Source organism: Pleurodeles waltl, chromosome 1_2, assembly GCF_031143425.1.
Source record: "Pleurodeles waltl isolate 20211129_DDA chromosome 1_2, aPleWal1.hap1.20221129, whole genome shotgun sequence".
NCBI lineage: Eukaryota > Metazoa > Chordata > Amphibia > Caudata > Salamandridae > Pleurodeles > Pleurodeles waltl.
In genome coordinates this window covers 672,283,769-672,304,047 of record NC_090437.1, presented here as the reverse complement: position 1 = coordinate 672,304,047, position 20,279 = coordinate 672,283,769, and the positions used below count along the sequence as shown (strand labels likewise).

The 20,279-nt window shown below is 47.2% G+C and overlaps 1 protein-coding gene across 3 annotated transcripts in view; it reads right to left on the bottom strand.

Annotated features, from left to right (window-relative positions):
• REELD1 (reeler domain containing 1) overlaps positions 1-20,279 on the bottom strand; it is a 171,400-nt gene that overhangs the window by 77,243 nt on the left and 73,878 nt on the right. For all 3 annotated transcript variants that reach the window (XM_069234317.1, XM_069234308.1, XM_069234326.1), the window contains one exon: positions 314-486. In XM_069234317.1, the coding sequence (XP_069090418.1) occupies positions 314-486 (173 nt within the window). The remainder of the gene's footprint in view (positions 1-313; positions 487-20,279) is intronic.

Here is a 20,279-nt window from a genome sequence, read left to right as displayed (position 1 = left end):
TGTGAAATTCTCCCCCTAGGACTGAATCTTCATCTGTTCTGCCCTCTCCCAGCTAACCCCCTGGCTGCCCTGATCTACTTGCCCCACCGGCCATGCTGGGTATGGTGGCTCAGTGGGATAATGTATCCAACACTGAAGCCTGTGTTTGACCTAATGGTTGCTGGTACAAATCTTGGACGGTTCTTCCTTCTCTGGTCAATAAAATATGTAACAATAAAGATCTGTTATTCATTGCAAGATGTCAAAAGGGTGGATGTGCTGAGCCACAAGTGTTTAATCATATCAAAGGAGAAGATGCATATTATATGAATACCTTTATCTCCTGAAATGTTTCCTGTAACTGTGAAAGGTATGTACAGTGGTGTTGCCATTATGACGCCGGCTTCATCCTCACGAGTAAGAGAAGTTTTATTATTTGTTGGATCAAAAACAATGGCAGACTCAATTCGTGCCCAGTAAACAAAATATGACTGGACCACGGATAAACTGTAAATAAAAGAGAGAACATTTAAAAGATACCACAAGATTTCAAAGATTCAAATGTATTGAATAATTAGGTTGGCTGTTTATGAAAGTGGCAATGGTATCTGGGATATTTACAAAAATCCCCAGCATCAATATTACTACATTGGAACTAGTTTTTATTTTGTGCTGGTAGCTGCAGGAGGTTACCTGGTCTTACAGAATTCGTGTAGCACCCCTCAAGCGCACCCTACAAATTGCAGCACGTCTCATCCCGCGCTGGAATAAACATGATTATACCCATCCTAATGGAACTCAATAGCTGTCCTTGCTGGCCCCCACCATCTAAAAATAGCTGCATCATTTACAAACCATCATGCCCAGTACCTCCATTTACCTTGTAGACAAGCTCACAATCTCTGACGGCTCTAGTCACACTATACAGCCAGGCCATCATCAGACTTGAGACTAAGAAGTAAACAAAGACCATAGGAGCATGTCATTTCCATGTATGTGCCCAGAACATGGAACAACGTCACTGAATCCATAAAGGCTGCTCCAGCGCTGCTCCAATTTATGAAAAAGTTGAAGACACACCTTTTTAAAAAAACGATAGGGGCTAGATTTTCCTCCTTGCATCAAGTAAGGTGATGCAAGGGCAATGCAAATCTTTACAAATATTGCATGGCACTGCATGGCTTGGTAAATCCAAAGTAAAGGAAGGCAGCTCAAGTTGCTGCCTTGTGTTACTCTGCTCTGGGAAGGCATTACATTGGTGTAGTGTGGGTGTTCCTACGCATCTACCCATGATTTTGGCGCATTTCCATATTTACCAAGAAAGGTAAACTTGCAAATTCGTCAAAATTGTGTGCCTTCCTGATAGAGGCCCTCATTGTTTTTCCCTGTTTCTTAATGTGCTGTATTCTGCAGCATACTTAAAAAAGGAAAACTCCTCTATGCATTGTTTTTGTCCAGAAAGGTGTCCCTTCTTGCACACCATGACGCAAGGGTGCCTGCATTGGAGCTAGGCAACTTGCATTGCATTGTATGTGCCGGTGCAGATAAAGAGCAGGAATGCTCCATATGTTAGTAAATATGGCACATTCCTGCTCTTTCCATTTGACGTAGGGCAGCAGGTTGTCTTGCTGCATTGCACTGCATCAAATATTGATAAATCTGGCCCTAGATTACAATGCAGTAACAGTCCGATAACCAACTACATCTCCTATCAATTATTGACTACATGGTTGCCTTTGACCCTATAGAGGGACCTTATGGTTAGGTTCACGCTACACAAAAACCACTTACATACGTACGTTTGAGGGTTCCTACTCTTTATAATATTAAAAATGTTATAGCATGCCCATCCCACCCCAAATCAATGAATTGCAACTTTTAAAATTGTCCAGAGTAGTTATTTCAACTATATAAGTAACTTTGCATATCATCCCACTCACCGCCTATGGAATCCCTGGAGCCATGTACTGGAGGGTTTCATTAACCGAATTCCAACTGTCAAGGAGCAATATCGCTTCTGCTCCCCCTTCGTATGGCATGATTTATTTCAATGATGCATACCACACACATGCTGATGTCATTAAATGTGTTCCTCAAAGGCGTAGCAGTCAGTAGCCTCCAGTGACAGACAGGAGCAGCTGTGCTTTGAAACATATTTCAGCCCGTGAGCATGGATTGTTCAGACACTTCCCTTTCCAATGCCTCTCACTAGAGAATCTGTGCTTTGAGATTGCTATAGGAGGGTGATTTCAGAGTAGGCATTCACACCACTAGACCACCAGAGAAATTAAAGAGGAGGAGGAGCGGACATCCCAGTCCAGGAAATTGTTCCACACCACCAAACGGGATAAGACAGTCATTCTCCCACTCAGAGGGACAAAGTGACTCACCCCAATAGGCTCACCCCAAAATGACAGGAAGCCAACCAGATTAAAAAGAAAGCTCATTAGATGCCAGGACTACTTATATTTGAGAGAGGGGCAGCACCCGATGACATTGAGCAACAAACCCTCCCATTAGGAGGTGAAACAGTCTGCTGCCCCCCCCGTAGTGAGAAGATTTCAGGATTTACTTTCCATCTACCCATCCGATCAGGGCAAAAAACTCACTAGTATAAAAGATACTATATTCTTCATCAGTGGAGTGGGCACCAACTCTCACTGGTATTGGGACGCACCCCACAACCTCACCCCAGGGATAAACATAGCCTTTGTGCATAGCCTGTGGGGCAGATTGTGAGATTTACCCAACATATGCATATCCTAGGGAAACAGAAATCCCACTAACACACCAGGGTGTCAGTTAAAAATATTATTTTAAACAAACAAAACCACTGAAATTCACCAGTTATAGTTAGGTGAACCCCCACCTCCTCCCCCACGGTTGGCAGAATGGGAGGAGAAAGTCTTAGCAACACTGCATCCTGAGGGCCTCACTGGAGTACCCAGAGGACTCGACACTGGTGAGTCACCATTACCAACCTACCACCACCCATAGCTGCATACCATGTCACCTCCTCACCCTGACTCCCTTCACCCCACTCCATCCCACACAGCACACCAGCCCTATTACCACACCTAAATGTCTACCCCTGCATGCCATACCCACTGCAAGCACATCCCTTCCAGCTCTGCATGCACGTCCACCAGCAATGCATGGACAGCATGTAGAACTACCAATCCCACAATGCATCACCATACACTACAAAGGTGCGAGGAAAACACCAATATCATTGGGAGAGGTAGAAATGCAGAACCTGTGACAGATAATCACCCGAACAAATCACTTACATCCCCACAGGTGCACTAGCCAATGTCAGCGGCGAGGAGGTGCCACAGCAACCCAGTCCCCCACCAAAAGATGCCCTCAGTGATGACAGCAACTCTGGAGGTCTTGATCTGGATGAATTCCCTGGCCCAACTGGGACCACAGGTCAGTCGCCTACCACATCCCACAGCCAGTTTACCAGAGAACCCCCCTCACACTCAAACACCACATCAGCCAGCCAACGCCCCCAAAACTCTGTTCCCAGGACACATCAATCAGTAGTGTGTCCACCTGTGCAGGGACTGAGTCCACACCACATAGGCAAGACGATGAAAGTCCTGGTGTAAGTGGGAGTGGACACACCGTTGAGGGGACACAGGCACAGGGGGCTATTGACAGTCGGAGGACAGCTGTGTGCCAGGGGGAGGCCAGGCCCAGGGAACCGACTGCCCAGGAGGCACTCACAAATGTCCTGGGGACATACCATCAATCCCAGGACAGGATGTGTCAAGTGATCAACATCATGCATAAGAACCAGCGGCTGCAGGGGGAACACTACCAGGAGGTCATGCAACAATTGCAGGCCTTGAATACCACCATGGTCTCCATTGCAGGGGTGCTGATTGACATGGCGAACATCATGCGTGAGTACACAACACACCAGCGGGCCCCTTCCACCAGCTAGTGTACTGACCAGCCTTACTGATCTGCTGCAGCTAGTGAACATGAGGCCATGCTACAGGACTCACAGGCTACCAGCACCCCTCCCCCTGCGGAATGCGAACCACCCGCAAATGTTACCTGCGACCCAGACAGACACCAGAGACAGTTGCCAAGACCAAGACCACCGCCAGGAAATGAGCCCCTCATTGTGTTCCACTGAGTCACCTTGTTCACTTTGGACTGCCATTGCTCCTCTTCCTATGGCCCCATGGACACTGGACGTGTGCTACAAACAGACTGGGCCCCTACCCTGGACTTCTCCTAACCATCACCCCACTCTATTGCACTTTCCATTGTTTTTTTGTAATTCAAATAAACACCCTCGAACACAACTTGAGTAATAGTGCTTTATAAGAAAGAAATGTGCAATGTTTTGAGCTGTATTGAACTGCATTATCCTGTGCAAATGTCTTGTAATGTGTGAATCCATCCAACAAATGTGTCTCAGCAGTCTATAGTCATCACATCAGTACTGTTGTAACCACACCAACATCTGCAATAAGGGAAGGCATAGGTGACAGTCAATTGTGATGCAAAGGTAGAGACTGGCACAACACAATAGCCACACAGCACTTTACTAAAATGGAGACATGTATAGATCAACAGTCTTACCTGAGTGTCATTGGAAGAACTGCTTAATGATATGTGTCCTGTTGTCCACATCCTCCTCTTCCTCTTCCTCACTGTCCTCAGTGTCCATTGCTGCCATAGGTGCATTGTCAACCCCTCCTCCTGCAGATAGGGCACATGGCATCTGAGGGCCAAATTGTGCAACATGCAGCAGACCACCACAATATGGCAGACCTTCTCAGGGGAGTAGCATAGGGATCCACCTGTGTGCCGAGGACGAAACCAGCTTGTCCTGCACCCGGCATGAGCCGAGGGCAGAGATGGAAGAGGAATCACTTCCCTTCCACCCCCAACCCTCCCCAACCCCCCCAGAGACTTCTGATGACGTCAGCGTGCAAATCGCGTGTTGATGTCATCAGAAGTCACCTCCCATTGTGCGGAAGAGAAATGCTAAGCACTTTTCTTCCGACTGGGAGATGGGGGCAGGCAAAGGCATGAAAGGAAAGGCCTTTCCTTTCCTTCCATGTCTCTGTAAGCATTTCTAAAGCCTGATCATGATGCGATCGGGCTGCAGAAATGCCCACTAGGCACCAGGGATTTTTTTTGTTTGTGTTTACACATAAGGGGAGGGCAAGGGCTGCTCCCCAGGGGGGCAAATAAATATTAGGCCTTTTCTGCCTTTTCAATTTTTTTTTTTTTTTTTTTTTTTTTTTAGACGTGGGGAGTGACCTCTTAGGCAAGGGTCGCTCCCCTGGGAGTATATCGATTTTAGGCCATTTCTGCCCCCCTTGGGGGCAGGTCGGCCTATTTTTCTTAGGCCCATCTGCCCCCAAGGGGGGCAGAAAGCGCTAGACACCGGTGCTTATGATTTTTTGGTCGGTTTCACACGAGGGGAGCGACCACTTAGGCAAGGGTTGCTCCCCTGGGGGAGGGCAAATTAGTTATAGGACATTTCTGCCCCCTTTGGGGGCAGATCGGCCTACTTCTATTAGGCCGATCTGCCCCATGGGGGCAGAAACCACCTAGGCACCAGGGATTGGCTTGTGTGTATGTATGTGTTTTGTTTGGGGGGCAGCCCCTTGGGCAAGGGTCGCTCCCCATGGTGGCACATTACTGTTGGCCATATCTCCCCACCTTGGGGGCAATTCGGCCTATTTGTGGAAGGTCCATCTGCCCCCAATGGGGGCAGAAAGCCCACCAGAGACCAGGGAAGATTTTTTTTTTCTAAAAAAAGAGGGTGGGGGTATGGCCATACCCCCACCCCAAATAAATGGGGCCAATGTTGTTCTGCCCAGCAGTGGGTAGATGGGGCAATTACCCCCGATCCACTCCCCGGGGGGGCAGAAAGCCTACTAGATCCCAAGGAATTTAAAGAAAAATAAAAAATAGTGAGGTGTTGGCTACCAACCAGTATGGATATGGTTATGCCCTCATCCCAACTGAATGGGGTAACAGACTTTCAGCTCTTCCCCACACACTAAAACATGTTATCCCACAGCAAGAAAGAGGACATTTGGGCCCATATTTATACTTTTTTAGCGCCGCATTTGCATAATTTTTTGACGCAGAATCGGCGCAAACTTACAAAATACAATTGTATTTTATAAGTTTACGCCGATTTTGCATCAAAAAGCGGCGCAAATGCGGCGCTAAAAAAGTATAAATATGGGCCTTGATTTTTTGGGATTTTGGTTTTTCCATTTGGGCCATGAGAGCTTGTCTAACTCTCAAAATCGTCCCACTTGGAATAGTGAGGGCTGCACTTTTGGACTTTGGGACGCTGCCATGTAGAAAAATCCACAAGACCTACACACATCTGAAAATTAAACATCTTGGTGAGTGCAGGGTGGTGTGCTTCACATGCACCCTGCACCATTTTCTTACCCACAATGCCCTGCAAACCTCCAACTTTGACGGAATCTGCAGGAATCCACAAAATTCCAACCACCCAGCATTGTTACATCTATAACGATAAGAATTCTGCCCCACTTGTTGGCCTAAAAATGTTATTTTTTTCAAACTGCCCCTTTGGACCCGCTTTGGTTCCCCCTCAATCTCGACATGTTTTTGACTCTTCCCTGTCACAGGCACTTGGCCCACCTACACAAGTGAGGTATCATTTTTACTGGGAGACTGAGGGAACGTTGGGTGGTAGGATATTTGCCCCGGTGTGGTGATCCCACATAGAAATGTGGGAAAAATTAGATTTTTTAGCTAAATTTGAGGTTTGCTGAGGATTCTGGGCAAAAAAAACTCTGGGGGATCCATGCAAGTCACACCTCCTTGGACTCCTCTGGTGTCTAGTTTTCAGAAATGTTTGGGTTTGGTAGGTTTCCCCACATGGCTGCTGAACCCAGGACCAAAAACGTAGGTGCCCCCCGCAAAAACAGGTAGTTTTGTATTTGATCATTTTGATGTGTTCACATAGTGTTTTGGGGCATTTCCTGTCACGGGCACTAGGCCTACCCACACAAGTGAGGTACCATTTTTTTTGGGAGACTTGGAGAAACGCTGGGTGCAAGGAAATTTGTGGCTCCTCTCAAATTCCAGAACTTTCTGTCACTGAAATGTGATGAAAAAGTGTTTTTTTGGCCACATTTTGAGGTTTGCAAAGGATTCTGGGTAACAGAACCTAGTTAGAGCCCCACAAGTCACCCCATCTTGGATTCCCCTAGTTGTCTAGTTTTTAAAAATGCACAGGCTTGGTAGGTTTCCTTAGGTGCCGGCTGAGCTAGAGGCCAAAATCCACAGCTAGGCACTTTGCAAAAAACACGTCAGATTTCAATGTAAAAATGTGATGTGTCCATGTTGCGTTCCCTGTCGCAGGCACTAAGCCTACCCACACAAGTGAGGTACCATTTTTATCATGAGACTTGGGCGAACATAGAAGAACACATGTTATTGCCCCTTGTCATTCTCAACATTTTTTCCTTCCAAATGTAAGACAGTGTGTAAAAAAGACATCTATCTGAGAAATGCACTGTAATTCACATGCTAATGTGGGGACCCCAGAATTCAGAGATGTGCAAATAACCACTGCTTCTCAACACCTTATCTTGTGCCCATTTTGGAAATACAAAGGGTTTCTTGATACCTATTTTTCACTCATTATATTTCAGCAAATGAACTGCTGTATACCTGGTATAGAATGAAAACCCATTGCAAGGTGTAGCTCAATTTTGTGGCTATGTGTACCTAGGGTTCTTGATGAACCTACAAGCCCTATATATCCCCACTATAAGAGTCCAGCAGAAGTAACGGTATATTGCTTTAAAAAATCTGACATCGCAGGAAAAAGTTACAGAGTAAAACGTGGAGAAAAATGGCTGTTTTTTTACCTCAATTTCAATATTGTTTTATTTCAGCTGTTATTTTCTGTAGGAAAGCCTTGTAGGATCTACACAAATGTCTTCTTACTGAATTCAGAATTTTGTCTATTTTTCAGAAATGTTTAGCTTTCCGGGATCCAGCACTGGTTTCACACCCATTTCTGCACTAACTGGAAGGAGGCTGAAAGCACAAAAAATTGTAAAAATGGGATATGTCACAGTAAAATGCCAAAATTGTGTGGTTTTCTGATTCAAGCCTGTCTGTTCCTGAAAGCTGGGAAGATGGTGATGTTAGCACCGCAAACCCCTTGTTGATGCCATTTTCAGGGGGAAAAACACAAGCCTTCTTCTGCAGCCCTTTCTTTCCCATTTAAAAAAAAATTAACTTTTGCTATATTTTGGCAAATTTCTTGGTCTCCTTCAGGGAAACCCACAAACTCTGGATTCCTCTAGAATCCCTAAGGGTTTTGGAAAAAAAGGATGCATATTTGACATGGGTAGCTTATGTGGACAAAACGTTATAATGGCCTAAGTGCGAACTGCCCAAAAAAAACAAAAAAGGCCGGGCACCTGAGGGGGAAAAGGCCTGGCAGCGAAGGGGTGAATAGGTGAGATAAATCAGTGTTGTAGATATTGGCCTCTCTAGTAATAATCTATCCTCCAGAGGTGAGGCTTCCATTATTTCTTCCTCTGATGTGATCCTTGCCTACAGTATATCTGGCAAGGTGACATCTCATATTCTGCCTGAAGGTGAGTGAAGGGCACCATCCCTTTAGCATCCCATACATATACCAGGGTACTGAGTCCTATTGGATCCCATTGTCAGAAACCCTTAAGGCCAGCCACCTCCTTTAGTTGTGTGCTCAACCATAATGGAGTCCCCAGAGTAAGACGCCCCTTCATCACATATCTCTGTGTAGCTCATACAATAGTCAATCAATCAATCAATCAATCAGTTATTTTAGAGCGCACTACTCACCCATAGAGTTACAAGGCGCTGTGGGGTATGTTCTCAGGGTTCAGTGGAAGAGCCAGGTCTTGAGAGCATTCTTGAATTGAGGTAGCAATGGTGATTGTCTAAGGTGGAGAGGTAAGGTGTTCCAACCATTTGCCTGCCGGTAGGTGACTGATCTTCCTCCAGCGTGTTACTGCCACCTTTGTCACGGGGGTGGGCGTCCTCTTTAAGCTTCCCCCCCATAGAGAACATGTAGCTATCATTTCCCTCCCAGCAACTCCCTGTCTATTCTTAGTGCTGGGTTCTCCATTGGCGCATGTTCCCAATCATTGATTACAATCAACTGTGCCACCTTGTAATACCGTTGCACGTTAGGTAGTACTATTGCTCCCTCATAGGTGGAGCGTTGTAGAGTAGAGAGCGCTATTCTCAAGACACCCCACTTCTACAGGAATATCCTAATTATCACATCAATTTCCCTGAAAAATTGTTTGGGGAGCCTATAGGGGCTATTTTGTAGTATATAAGTGAAGCGTGGGAGTAGCACCATTTTGAACTATGCCGTCTTCCCTATTAAAGAGAGGGGAAAACCTCCCCAGTTTTTTTATCTGTTTCCAGCTTCCACAGTAGTAGTGCAAAATTGTCCTCATAATGCGAGGTTGCGCTTTGAGAAATCCATTTCCCCAAATTGTGCTTTCCTTCAATACACAAACGCATTCAGAGGTTAACCCCCGCTGTCCATGAAGTTCTCCTAATTGATTCAGGGCTCAGAATATTTACTGTAAAGTACAAATATTTTGACTACTCTTTCCAAGGTCTTGTCCATGTTGGCCAGATATAGTAGTACATCATCTGCTTAGAGCAAGATATGATCCTCCCATTTTGGGGGGCACATTACCAGTCCTCTACCTGTGCATCCATTCGCATGCATTCCATTAATGGCTCTAGTGCTAATGTGAACCTTAACGGTGAGAGGCCAGCCTTGTCGTGTGCCTCTTCCTGTTCACCTTCAGTCACTCTTGAGGTTTCGTATATATGTAGCAAACAAACCCAGGCCAGGAATTTGGCTCTGAAATCCATTTTCTATAAAACTGCTAACATTCAGAACCATTCCACAGAGTCAAACGCTTTGTGAGCATCAAAGGAGGCTACCACCAGCGGTACTCTCTGGCTGCTGCTATTATGTTCTGTAGCCTTCTGAGGTTAAACCCTGTTGATCTGTAGGGTATAAACCTATTTTGGTCTGGATGCACCAAATCAAAAATCACTCCTCTCAGCCTGTTTGCTAAAGCTTTTGCCAGAACTTTCACATCTACATTCAGAAATGAGATGATATGTAGGAGTGTCATCTGGCGTTTTCCCTGATTTTAGGACAGGTACCACTGTTGCCACCCACACTATCTAGGGAGTTCACCTTCTTCATAGGACTTGATAGGGAGAGTGACAAAACTAATTTCCCCCTCTGTCAGATCTGTCTCAAATTCCAGCATTTCCCTCTAGCCAATATTCTATAGGGACAGTCCATAACAAAGGTTTTCATCTCTACTTCGTCCTTCATGGGGCTCCCTGCATAAAATTCTCGAAAGTACCATGCCATGACCTCTGCAAAATTATCACTTCCATGCACTCTATTCCCCTGTGGATCAACCAACTCAGTTATGTGTGATTTTGCTACTTCCCTGGCTGCTAGCCATGCTAAGAATTTTACTGCCTTACCCCCTACTTCATATAATCTCTGCTATCTGTATATAACTGTTAGAAATGGGGTCTTTGTTTGGCAGTCAGGCTACCCCCTGCCCCTTCACTCTAGTCAGGGCAAAGGAGAAGCACACCTGGTTAACCCCTGCTCACCTCCTTGGTAGCTTAACACGAGCAGAAAGGCTTAACTCAGATTCATTGTGTAAAGTATGTGTTCCAACTCACATCGTGATATATATGAAACACTACAAAATGGACACCACACAGGTTTAAAAAATATGGACTATTTATCTAAATCAAACAAGACTAAAATGAAAAAAATCCAACATACACAAGTCAAGATATACATTTTCAAAAGAATAAGAGTATTACTCCATAGAAAACAATGGAGACGTTGATTTAACACAAAGTACCTGATATACGTAAAAAATAAATCAGCACGGGCGAGCGTGCATCAGCAAAGTCAGCGATGCGTCTATTCCTTACTTGCAAGTGAGGCCGTGTGCAGTTTCTTCTCCGGCCGGGTCGGCGATGCAGTGTTTTTCTCCCTTGCAAGAGAGCAATGTGTGGATTTCCGAACGGGGCACCTCGGATCCACCCAGGGTCAGGATGACTTTGACACCCAGGGACGATGCGTGAGAAATCCAGTCGCTTCGTGTTAGAAAACCGCGCTGTGTGGGGTTTGCATCATTATCAGCAGCCGCAAGCGGGTGTTGTGTGTCATTTCTCCAGTCGCAATGCGTCGATCTCCCAGCCGCAATGCAGGTGGAGTGTCAATTTCAGTCGCGAAGCCCGCAGCGCATTGTTTATCAGTTGCTTTGCATATGGTGAGTTGAACATTTCCCTGCATGGCGTTCTGCATGTGGATTTCAGCTCTTGTTCTGCCTACTTCACCTTTCAAAGGCCCAGGGACTGGATAGGGCACCACTAGGCAGGGCAGGAGTCTCAGCAGAGAGTCTAGGTGCTGGCAGAGGAAGTCTTTGATGACCCTGAGACTTCAAAACAGGGGGCTAGCTCAGTCAAATCAAAGCCCTTGGAGATTCTTCTTAAGCAGGAATGCACAACAAAGTCCAATCTTTGTCCCCTTTCACAGGCAGAAGCAGCAACTGCAGGATTGCCCAACAAAGCACAGTCACAGTCAGGGGCGGCACTTCTCCTAAGCTCCTCAGCTCTTCTCCTTGGCAGAGGTTCCTCTTGGTTCCAGAATCAATCTAAAGTCTGGGGTTTTGGGTCCACTACTTATACCCCTTTCTGCCTTTGAAGTAGGTAAACTTCAAAGGAAAGTATCTGTTGTTCACAAGATCCTGCCTTGCCCACGCCAGGCCCCAGACATACACCAGGGTGTTGGAGACTGCATTGTGAGAGGGCAGGCACAGCCCATTCATGAGTGAGTGACCACTCCTCCATGTACTCTAGCACAAATGGCTCAGCACCCCTTGTCTCACTGTCTAGAGGGGATTCACAAACAGCCCAACTGCCAAACTGACCCAGACAGGGAATCCACAAAGTTGCAAAGTCAAAGAATAGTTAAAGTAAGAAAATGCCCACTTTCTAAAATCTCTAACAGTCTAAAATCCAACTTCACTAAAATATGTATTTTTAAATTGTGAGTTCAGAGATACCAAACTCAAAACTTCTATCTGCTCCCAAAGGGAATATGCACTTTAAAGTTATTTAAAGTCAGCCCTCATGTTAACCTATGAGAGAGATAGGCCTTGCAACAGTGAAAACTTGGTTTAGCAGTATTTCACCGTTAGGACATGTAAAACACATCAGTGCATATCCCACCTTTAACATACACTGCACCCTGCCCATGGGGCTGCCTAGGGCCTACCTTAGGGGTGCTTACATGTATAAAGGGGAAGGTTTTAAGCCTGGCAAGTGGGTACACAGTCGAATTGGCAGTTTAAAACACAAAGACACTGCAGTGGCAGGTCTGAGCCATGTTTACAGGACTACTAATGTGGGTGGCACATCCAGTGCTGCAGGCCCACTAGTAGTATTTGACTTAGAGACCCTGGGCACCTCTAGTGCACTTTACTAGGGACTTACTTGTGAATCAAAATATGTCAATCATGAAAAGCCAATTACACATACACTTTACTCAGTAGCACTTGCAATTTAGCACTAGTCAGCAGCGGTAAAGTGCCCAGAGTAACAAAAAACAGCAAAAACAGAGTCCAGCATACAGTCAAAACCTGGGAAGCAGAGACAAAAAAAACAGGGGAGACCACGCCAAGGATACCAGGTCTAAAAATCACTTAGTCATTAGTCACCACCGTTCTATACTCTGGCTGCTCCTGGATCAGGTGTTGAGTTATCTCTTCTACTGGCTTTTGGGCCTGTCTGTCCTGCAATTGTCAGATCTCCTGTTCTAGTTCTCTCTACTCCTCTCTCTCTTCCTTTTATCTGCCACTTCTCCTCAGAGTATCTTCCCTTTATTGTTGCTTTATAAGCCTTCCAGAGAATGATCTTGTTTTTAGCCGTTTTCGCATTCTCCTAAAAATACAGGTATGTAACTTTAGAAAACCTCTTTACTAACTTTGGGGAGGAGGCCTGCAGCATAACTTCCAAAGGGGAGTTATCCAATATTCCCCTTGGTCTTAATTTCACATCTGCACATGTTGGGAGTGTCAATGTAGGTATAGAGACAGAGGGCCTGATTTAGATGTTGGCGGTATTACCGCCAAGCCACATCGGCGGCGGGCCATAAAAGACCGTCACATTGGCGGTCTCCCACCTGCCATATTTAGATGTTAGCAGTTTGGAAACAAACCGTCGCTGCAGCTGTTTCCCATTGCTGGTCAATTGGACTCTGCCGCCGTCAGGCTGGTGATGTACCGCCAACCTAATTTAGATGTTCCCACTGTACCGGCGGTGTGACAGCTGCGGCAACGGAGGCGGAGTGTCCCATTGGATAGATGTGTTGATAAAGGTGTTTTGTATACAATGTATGTGACAACCTATTTAAACAGATATTCCAGCCCCAAGAAAAAAATAAAAACATACCTACACGTATGTTGACGGTGGGGTCGCGTTCAACTGTGAAGTGTCACCCCTTCATGTACATGTCCCATGTACTGGTCACCTTTGGGTTTGGCGACGACGGGGTCAGTGTCCTTCATGCTCAAGTGTCAGCAGCATTGGCAGGGATCCTCCAGTCTTGTTCCTGTGGAAAAGGTCAAAGAAAACGGGGGAGAAGGATTTTCACCCCCTTTCTCTCCCAATCCACGAGACCTGAGTTCTAGGTTTTCCTGCCACCGTCGGCCTGGTGGGAAGACAAATTGGAATCTGCTCAGAAGGAACAGTGGCTTCTGTCCCGCCACCAGCCACTGTTTCCCATTACTCCTTCGATGCGGGTTCCCAAGCCTGGCAGAGTCAGCAGGACTGTGGCGGTCTTTCATCGACGGTCCTGCCCACATCTAAATAGGACAAGCGGACAGCCAAGCCAGCGGGTGGGAAATTCAACAAAAAAGAGACGGCAGGACGGATACCACCAACATCTAAATCCGGGCCATAGTGTATTCAGGAGTGTATGTTTTGAGCTCTTGAATAATAAGAATGGCCCTCATTCTGTTCATGGAGGGATCACTAGACATCCACCATCCCCAGTGCCCGAATAAAGTCGCTTAATCTTCTCCCATGGGCTGTGTGTATTCGTGTAATATACGTCCGATCCAGTGTGGGGTCTGTAACCATATTGAAGTCACCACCCACTAGCATTGTAGCCTGTGGGATCTCTGCTATTATCTGACTTAATACCTGTAGTGTTTCTATCTGAGGTCCGGGTGGGATACATACATTAACCAATGCCAACATCGCACCGTCCTGTTGTCCCACAATCACTATGTAGCGACCCAAAGCATCAGTCCACACCTTGGTTTTCTAAAAAGAGAAGGGTTTTTTAACCAAGGTAGCCACCCCCTAGATACTGTGGTATACCAGCTTGTCCGGCCTCTTTATATTTCCCTCTCTCCAATGGCGATGTATGGTACCCTCTCATATGGGTTTCCTGACAAAATACAATATCAGCAGAATATCTTAGGAGGGCTCTTGCTACCAGACCCAGTTTGATTTTATGGCCCAACCCATTTATATTCCATGTTAGTACAGAAAGTCTATTACCACTCATGGTGGTGTGTCATGATCTAGTTGTCCCCCCAGACCCTCTTACCATGCTTGGTGACTTCCCCAATACAGTCCCTCCCCCAACAAAAGATTAACCTAGAAATATAACCCGAACTCCCATCCCTCCCTACTTTACTGTGGTCCGGTTGTGCAACTGGCTGCCCCCACTATTCATGGTACATCATTTGCCCCCCCAATCTGAAATCAAAATTAGACCACATTAGCTGCTGAAGGCCCAATGTATGTAAATGTGTTCCCCTAGTTTGCTCATGCCCACTGGTCTCTCAGCATATTATTTACCCCAAAGTCACTGGTAGCACCACTGGTGACAGCGTCTCAGCCCCAAGACTCCAGACCCGTATTGCTCATCCTCCGATTCCTCCCCTCCCGGCAAACAACCCATCTCGTTCCCAGTGGTGCAGTCTGCTGTTGATGTAGTGCCTCTTAACACCTGTGCTCTCTTAGTCTCCACCTAGACCCGAGAAGGTTTCTGAGCCATTCCCCTCTGTGGTTTGCATTGCTCCTTTGCTTCTTACCAGTTGGCGGCGCTCGAGCCACTCGAAAAGCTCCACCGGATTTGTGAAAAACTACACGTCACTGTTTAAAATGACACAGAGTCTTGCTGGGATAACAGACCATATTTCACGTCCAAGGTCTGCTGGTGTCTCTTCATGTCTCTTCACTGCTATGAATGTCTCCCTCTGTCTTTGTACTGTCATGGTATAGTCTGGGTAGAGGGATACCAAGCCTCCTTCCACCTGCCAGGGCCCATGGGATCGGGCTCTTTGCAATATCACATCCCTGTCTCTGTAGTTCAGGAGCCTGACCACTGCTGCTTTGAGGGGAGCCCCTGGCTTCACTGACTTACCCGGTATCTGGTGGGCTCTGTCCACTGTGAACCATTTGGAGGGTTTGACCTCAAGCACCAGTGTGGTAAACCAGTCTTCCATAAAGAGCTCCATCGATAGGTCTTCCGCTCTTTACGGGAGAATCACCACTCTGATATTATTTCTCCGTGAATGTCCTTCCACATCATCTCTTTTTCCTCATACCAACGACACTTCCTTTTCGAACTGGGACAGGCGATTGCCATGGGTCGGGACTATTGGTTGTGTGTGTGCCACGGCTGATTCTGTCTCTGCCGCCCTGTCAACCAGTTTCTTATGAACTTCCCTCAGGAGGATCACATCATGCACCACAGTCTCAATCTTTCTCTCCAGTGCCTCTTTAGTGTCTTTAATAGCTGCCTGGATTATTGCTGTATGTGATTCAAGCCCCTTCTCCGCCATCGGCTGAGGATGCAAATCTGCTTCTCCAGTATCTAACAGTCAAGATTCAGCAGTGAGAGGGGGCAATATAACTTGACATACGTTGGATCTCAACTCAGTTTGGGAAGGACCACTATCAGGATTCACGGAGTGAGTGCAGTAATTGGCCCCTGCCATGGTCTTCCTGAAACAACTCAAAACGGCACTGCGTGATGGAGGTAGAAAAGGTAGCATAATACTCGATTGGCAGACCGCCTGTGCTCGGGGTTTTATTATGGGCAATCTGGGATATAGCTGTGCTAATCTCATCGACTTGCAGGGGCTCCTCAAGGGCATACCGTTGGGAGACAGAGAGTCTGAGAAGAGAAGTCCCAGATATAAACTCAAATACGAAGTTATGGTTTGGGGGAACAGGCTTCGCATACAATTTCTGGTAGTAAGCGTGAAATGCCTCGTTAATAGCTAGCTGAGAAGTGGCCATAGTGCTGTCATCAAGGCGAAGTTCCGCAATAGGGGTTCTATATTGCTCTTCACGGAGAAGACAGGCAAGTAGTTTGCCTGAACGGTCCTCGGGAGCATGCTGCATAGCCATCCGCTTCCGGAAATCATGGCAACTCAGGGAGGAGTCCGCTTCATTGCGACATTCATGCAGCTGGCGTAGTTGGGATGGCAACTTCTTTCGGGCCGCAACCCGAGGTTCCAGCAGCCGTAGCTCACGTTCGATGGCAGTAAGGTCCTTGGTCAGTTGGCATTGGATACCCCAAGAGGACGCCATACAATGTCCATGGATCACTGCTTTATGAGCATCCTATTCCAGGGCACGGGAGGAAGAAGAGCCAGCATTCACTTCAAAATAGCAAGCAAGGCATTGTGACAAAGCGTCACAGAAAGGAGGGTCCTAAAGCGACTCGGGTTGGAGTAGCCAGGTGGGTATGGTGGGGCATTGTTTGCCCATCTGAGGGTTAGTAGCAATACAAAATGATCAGGGATTTACTGAGAAAGATATTTTGATCGGCTATTAAGAGGCCAATCTGATCTGTGCAGACAAGGAGATCGATCCGGGTATGTAAGTCATGAACCGGTGGCTAGCACTAGTACTCAGGAGCATACATTTGCGCCATCTGGTGAAGTGGCAGGTGATGTGTGTACTCGTGGCTGTGGATAGAGGAGGATAAGAACGATCAAGCTGCAAGTCTGGAACACAGTTAAAGTCCCCCCCCCCATAGTGTAGGAAGTAACAGATCCCAGAGGAGCGCTGGAGTAAGGAGATTCAGCAATCCTGCTTGGTTGCCATTGGGGGCCTATATTGCCACCAGGGTGAGGGAGGCACTATCTAAGAGGCCCTCCAGGATGACATATCGGCCATCCATGTCCACTCTGTAGTCAGGGAGAAGAGGACCCCACGGGCTATCCACACAAGCACCCCTGCACGTATGCTGACCTTGTAGTGCCATATGCTGGTTCCCGCCACCTAGCACGAAGACAGTCCAATTCAGAAGATGTGAGGTGTGTTTCCTGAAGCATGGTCACATGTACATGTCGACGTCTAAAGTATGTGTATGTTTTGTTGAGGAGGCCATGCCATGCACCTTCCATGTCATAATATGATAGTGTGGGATTTGATGTGTAAGTGTTGGGGTAGCTGTCATAGCTTGCAACCTATATGCAGAAGGTGAGTGTATAATAACAAATTCTGCACAACTCTCCAAGCCGCCCCCATCCCTCCAGTAGAAACCCATATAGGTCAACATTGGTATAGTAGTATTGTAGTATTGTAAGTGTAGGAATTGCATTGTGCCAAGAAGTTCCAGAGCAAAACAAGGTAATCAGACTAATAACAACCCAATACAGTAACATCCCCACCAGGGCAGTGACCCTAATAACGGCCGCTCACTGAACGTTAATGTCATCATAACTACATAAATGAAGAAAATATGCAAAAGAACCAATCAATGTAGGAATGTTGGTAGGATGTGGCATAGTAACAGAAATAATGGCTAATCCTGTGGGCCCATAGACATATAGGAGAGGTGTCATGTATCCAATCACGTCAAATGCACATATATCTGAGCTCAAGAAGTAGGAGGTGGCACAAGAGAGACTTTGGGGGCATTGGAGTAGGTCAGATAAGGTCATCGGCAGAACGGGGTGTGACCAGGGGGATCTGGTACTGGAGGTAGAGGAGGCCTCAGAGTTACAAACTCTGGAGCCAAAGACATCAGGAGAATTAGGTCTCAGGGCAGCAAAGGAGTTGGCCGGGTGAAGTGCCATAGCCTCAACCACATGTGCCTGCTCCGCAGCCGCTTGGGTTCGGTCCGGTCACACCTGCAGCAGTCTGCACCGGTGACATCTGGGTCTAGGTGTCACCCATGGCCCCTCCTTGCCCTCCACTTCAGAGGTGTTAGCCAGCCCCTTAGGCTGGGGCCAAGTCCAAACATCCTCAGGGATGGGGAAGACCTGGGAGGTTTTGCCACTGCTAAACTTGAGAAAGCCGGAAAAAGTAGTGCATACCGGAGTTGGAGTTCTCGTAGGCATTGCTTGACCTTCATGTAAGGGCCACGTTTACGCTGGACCTCTAACGTGAAATCCGGGTAGGCTGAGATGGTGGTGTTTTCAAAGTGCCAGGGTCCCTTACTGTGAAACAATTGGAGGATTAGGTCTCGGTCTCGGAAATTTAGAAATCGGGAAATGAGAGGGCATGATGGTGCTCCTGCCCTAGGTGGGCACCCTGGTACACGATGTGCCCTTTCCACTGAGAACAGGGAGGGTATTTCATCTTTCAGCACAGTGCTCAGGAGCCATTCCTCAAGAAAGAGTTCAGTGCAAGGAAGTTGTGATCTCTCAGGGAATTCGATAAACCGGATGTTGTTGCACTGTGAGCACTCCTCGGCATCTTCCACCCTTCAGTGTAAGGAAGATATCTCCTCCAGCATTGCTGTGAGTTTAGACTGCAGCTCATGCACCTTTGGGGTGATGGCATGAATCTCTGATTCCGTTTCAATAACTCTTTCAGTCAGTTTGCAGTGGTCCGGACAAAAGAGTCTCACATCAAGAGACAATGAATCAATTTTTGCTTCCAGTGAGGTTTTGGTATGAAGAATGGCATGGAGGACCTTCTCAAACTGTTCTGAGTGTTTATTAAGCGTGGGCTCAAGATGGCAGTGTTGCATCTGGCCCAGTTCTTGCAAGCCACGTTTTCCCCATGAGGGTGTAAATGGAGGGGATGATAGTGTCCAAGTTGCTTATTCCGTAGGATACTGGGAACTCCAGCACAGGCAGGTGAGAATCACAGACCCCAGTCTTTATTGCGATGAAGGGTACAAGCTAGCGTGCGGAGGCACTCCTGGACATAAAACATCAAATGCTTAGGGCAATATGCACATGAGGAAGTGTGTAGAACCACGGGTAATAAAACAGGATCTAACAACTTAGGGCTGCTTCAGCTAGGGTATCACCAGGTATGACCAATACACACAAAAAGGAGGAGGCCCTTAGGCTCAGGCTCTTATGTTGGGTATGCAGGCCTGTAGAGCACTCCCCAACCTGGGTGCATGGACAGAAACTGCAGAGTCAATGCACATAGTTGTAATTAGTGGGCATGTGGCCCCCATCCAGCCATATGGCATGCCTGTTGATTCTTCACTGCTTCCTCCCTACGCGGGTCCACTGCAGAAGTTCGTGCTTTAGTGTCCGGAATGATACAGCCAGTGTAGTCCCCTAGAGTGGGGGAAGCACTGTGGAGAACACTCATGTGGCAGCAGATTGCAGCTGCATCCCCTCAGGGCTCTCTAGGGACTCAGGACATTGAGGGAGCAACCCACAGCAGATCAAGTAAGGAAAGCCCCTGCATGCTGCTCTCAATGAATAACCAGCCAGATAACGTCAATAATACCTCATTGGTGTCGGGCTTCCAGGCCCAAATGAGGTACCATAGGTGTGTCTTCGGGGTGGTGGTTGTTGCAGGCCTGGCAGCAGCGTCTTCTCCAGCAGTCAGGCACTGGGAAGGACCAAACAGCCCCAAGTAGCTGGGCTGAGAGCCAGAAGACGCGTGGGTGGGAGAGAGGTGCACAGGCCCTGCTGCGCTCACCCACTCATCCAGGTCCTGGTGGTTCGGGGCTCCTCTGACAGCACAGCCACCACCACACCCTCTGCCGGCTGAACCAGTGGCTCATAACAGACGGGTTCCTCTCCCGCAGTGTCGTCTGCTTCTGCTGCACTCGGAACCTGGATGGCACCTCCCAAGAGTCACCGGGACCCTTGGTAACGATTACAACAGAGGGTCCTGGTCACCGTTATTACAGGATATTTGATGGGCCTGGCACAGAGCTCTTCAGCAAGCATCTGTTGTGGTCACCATCTTGG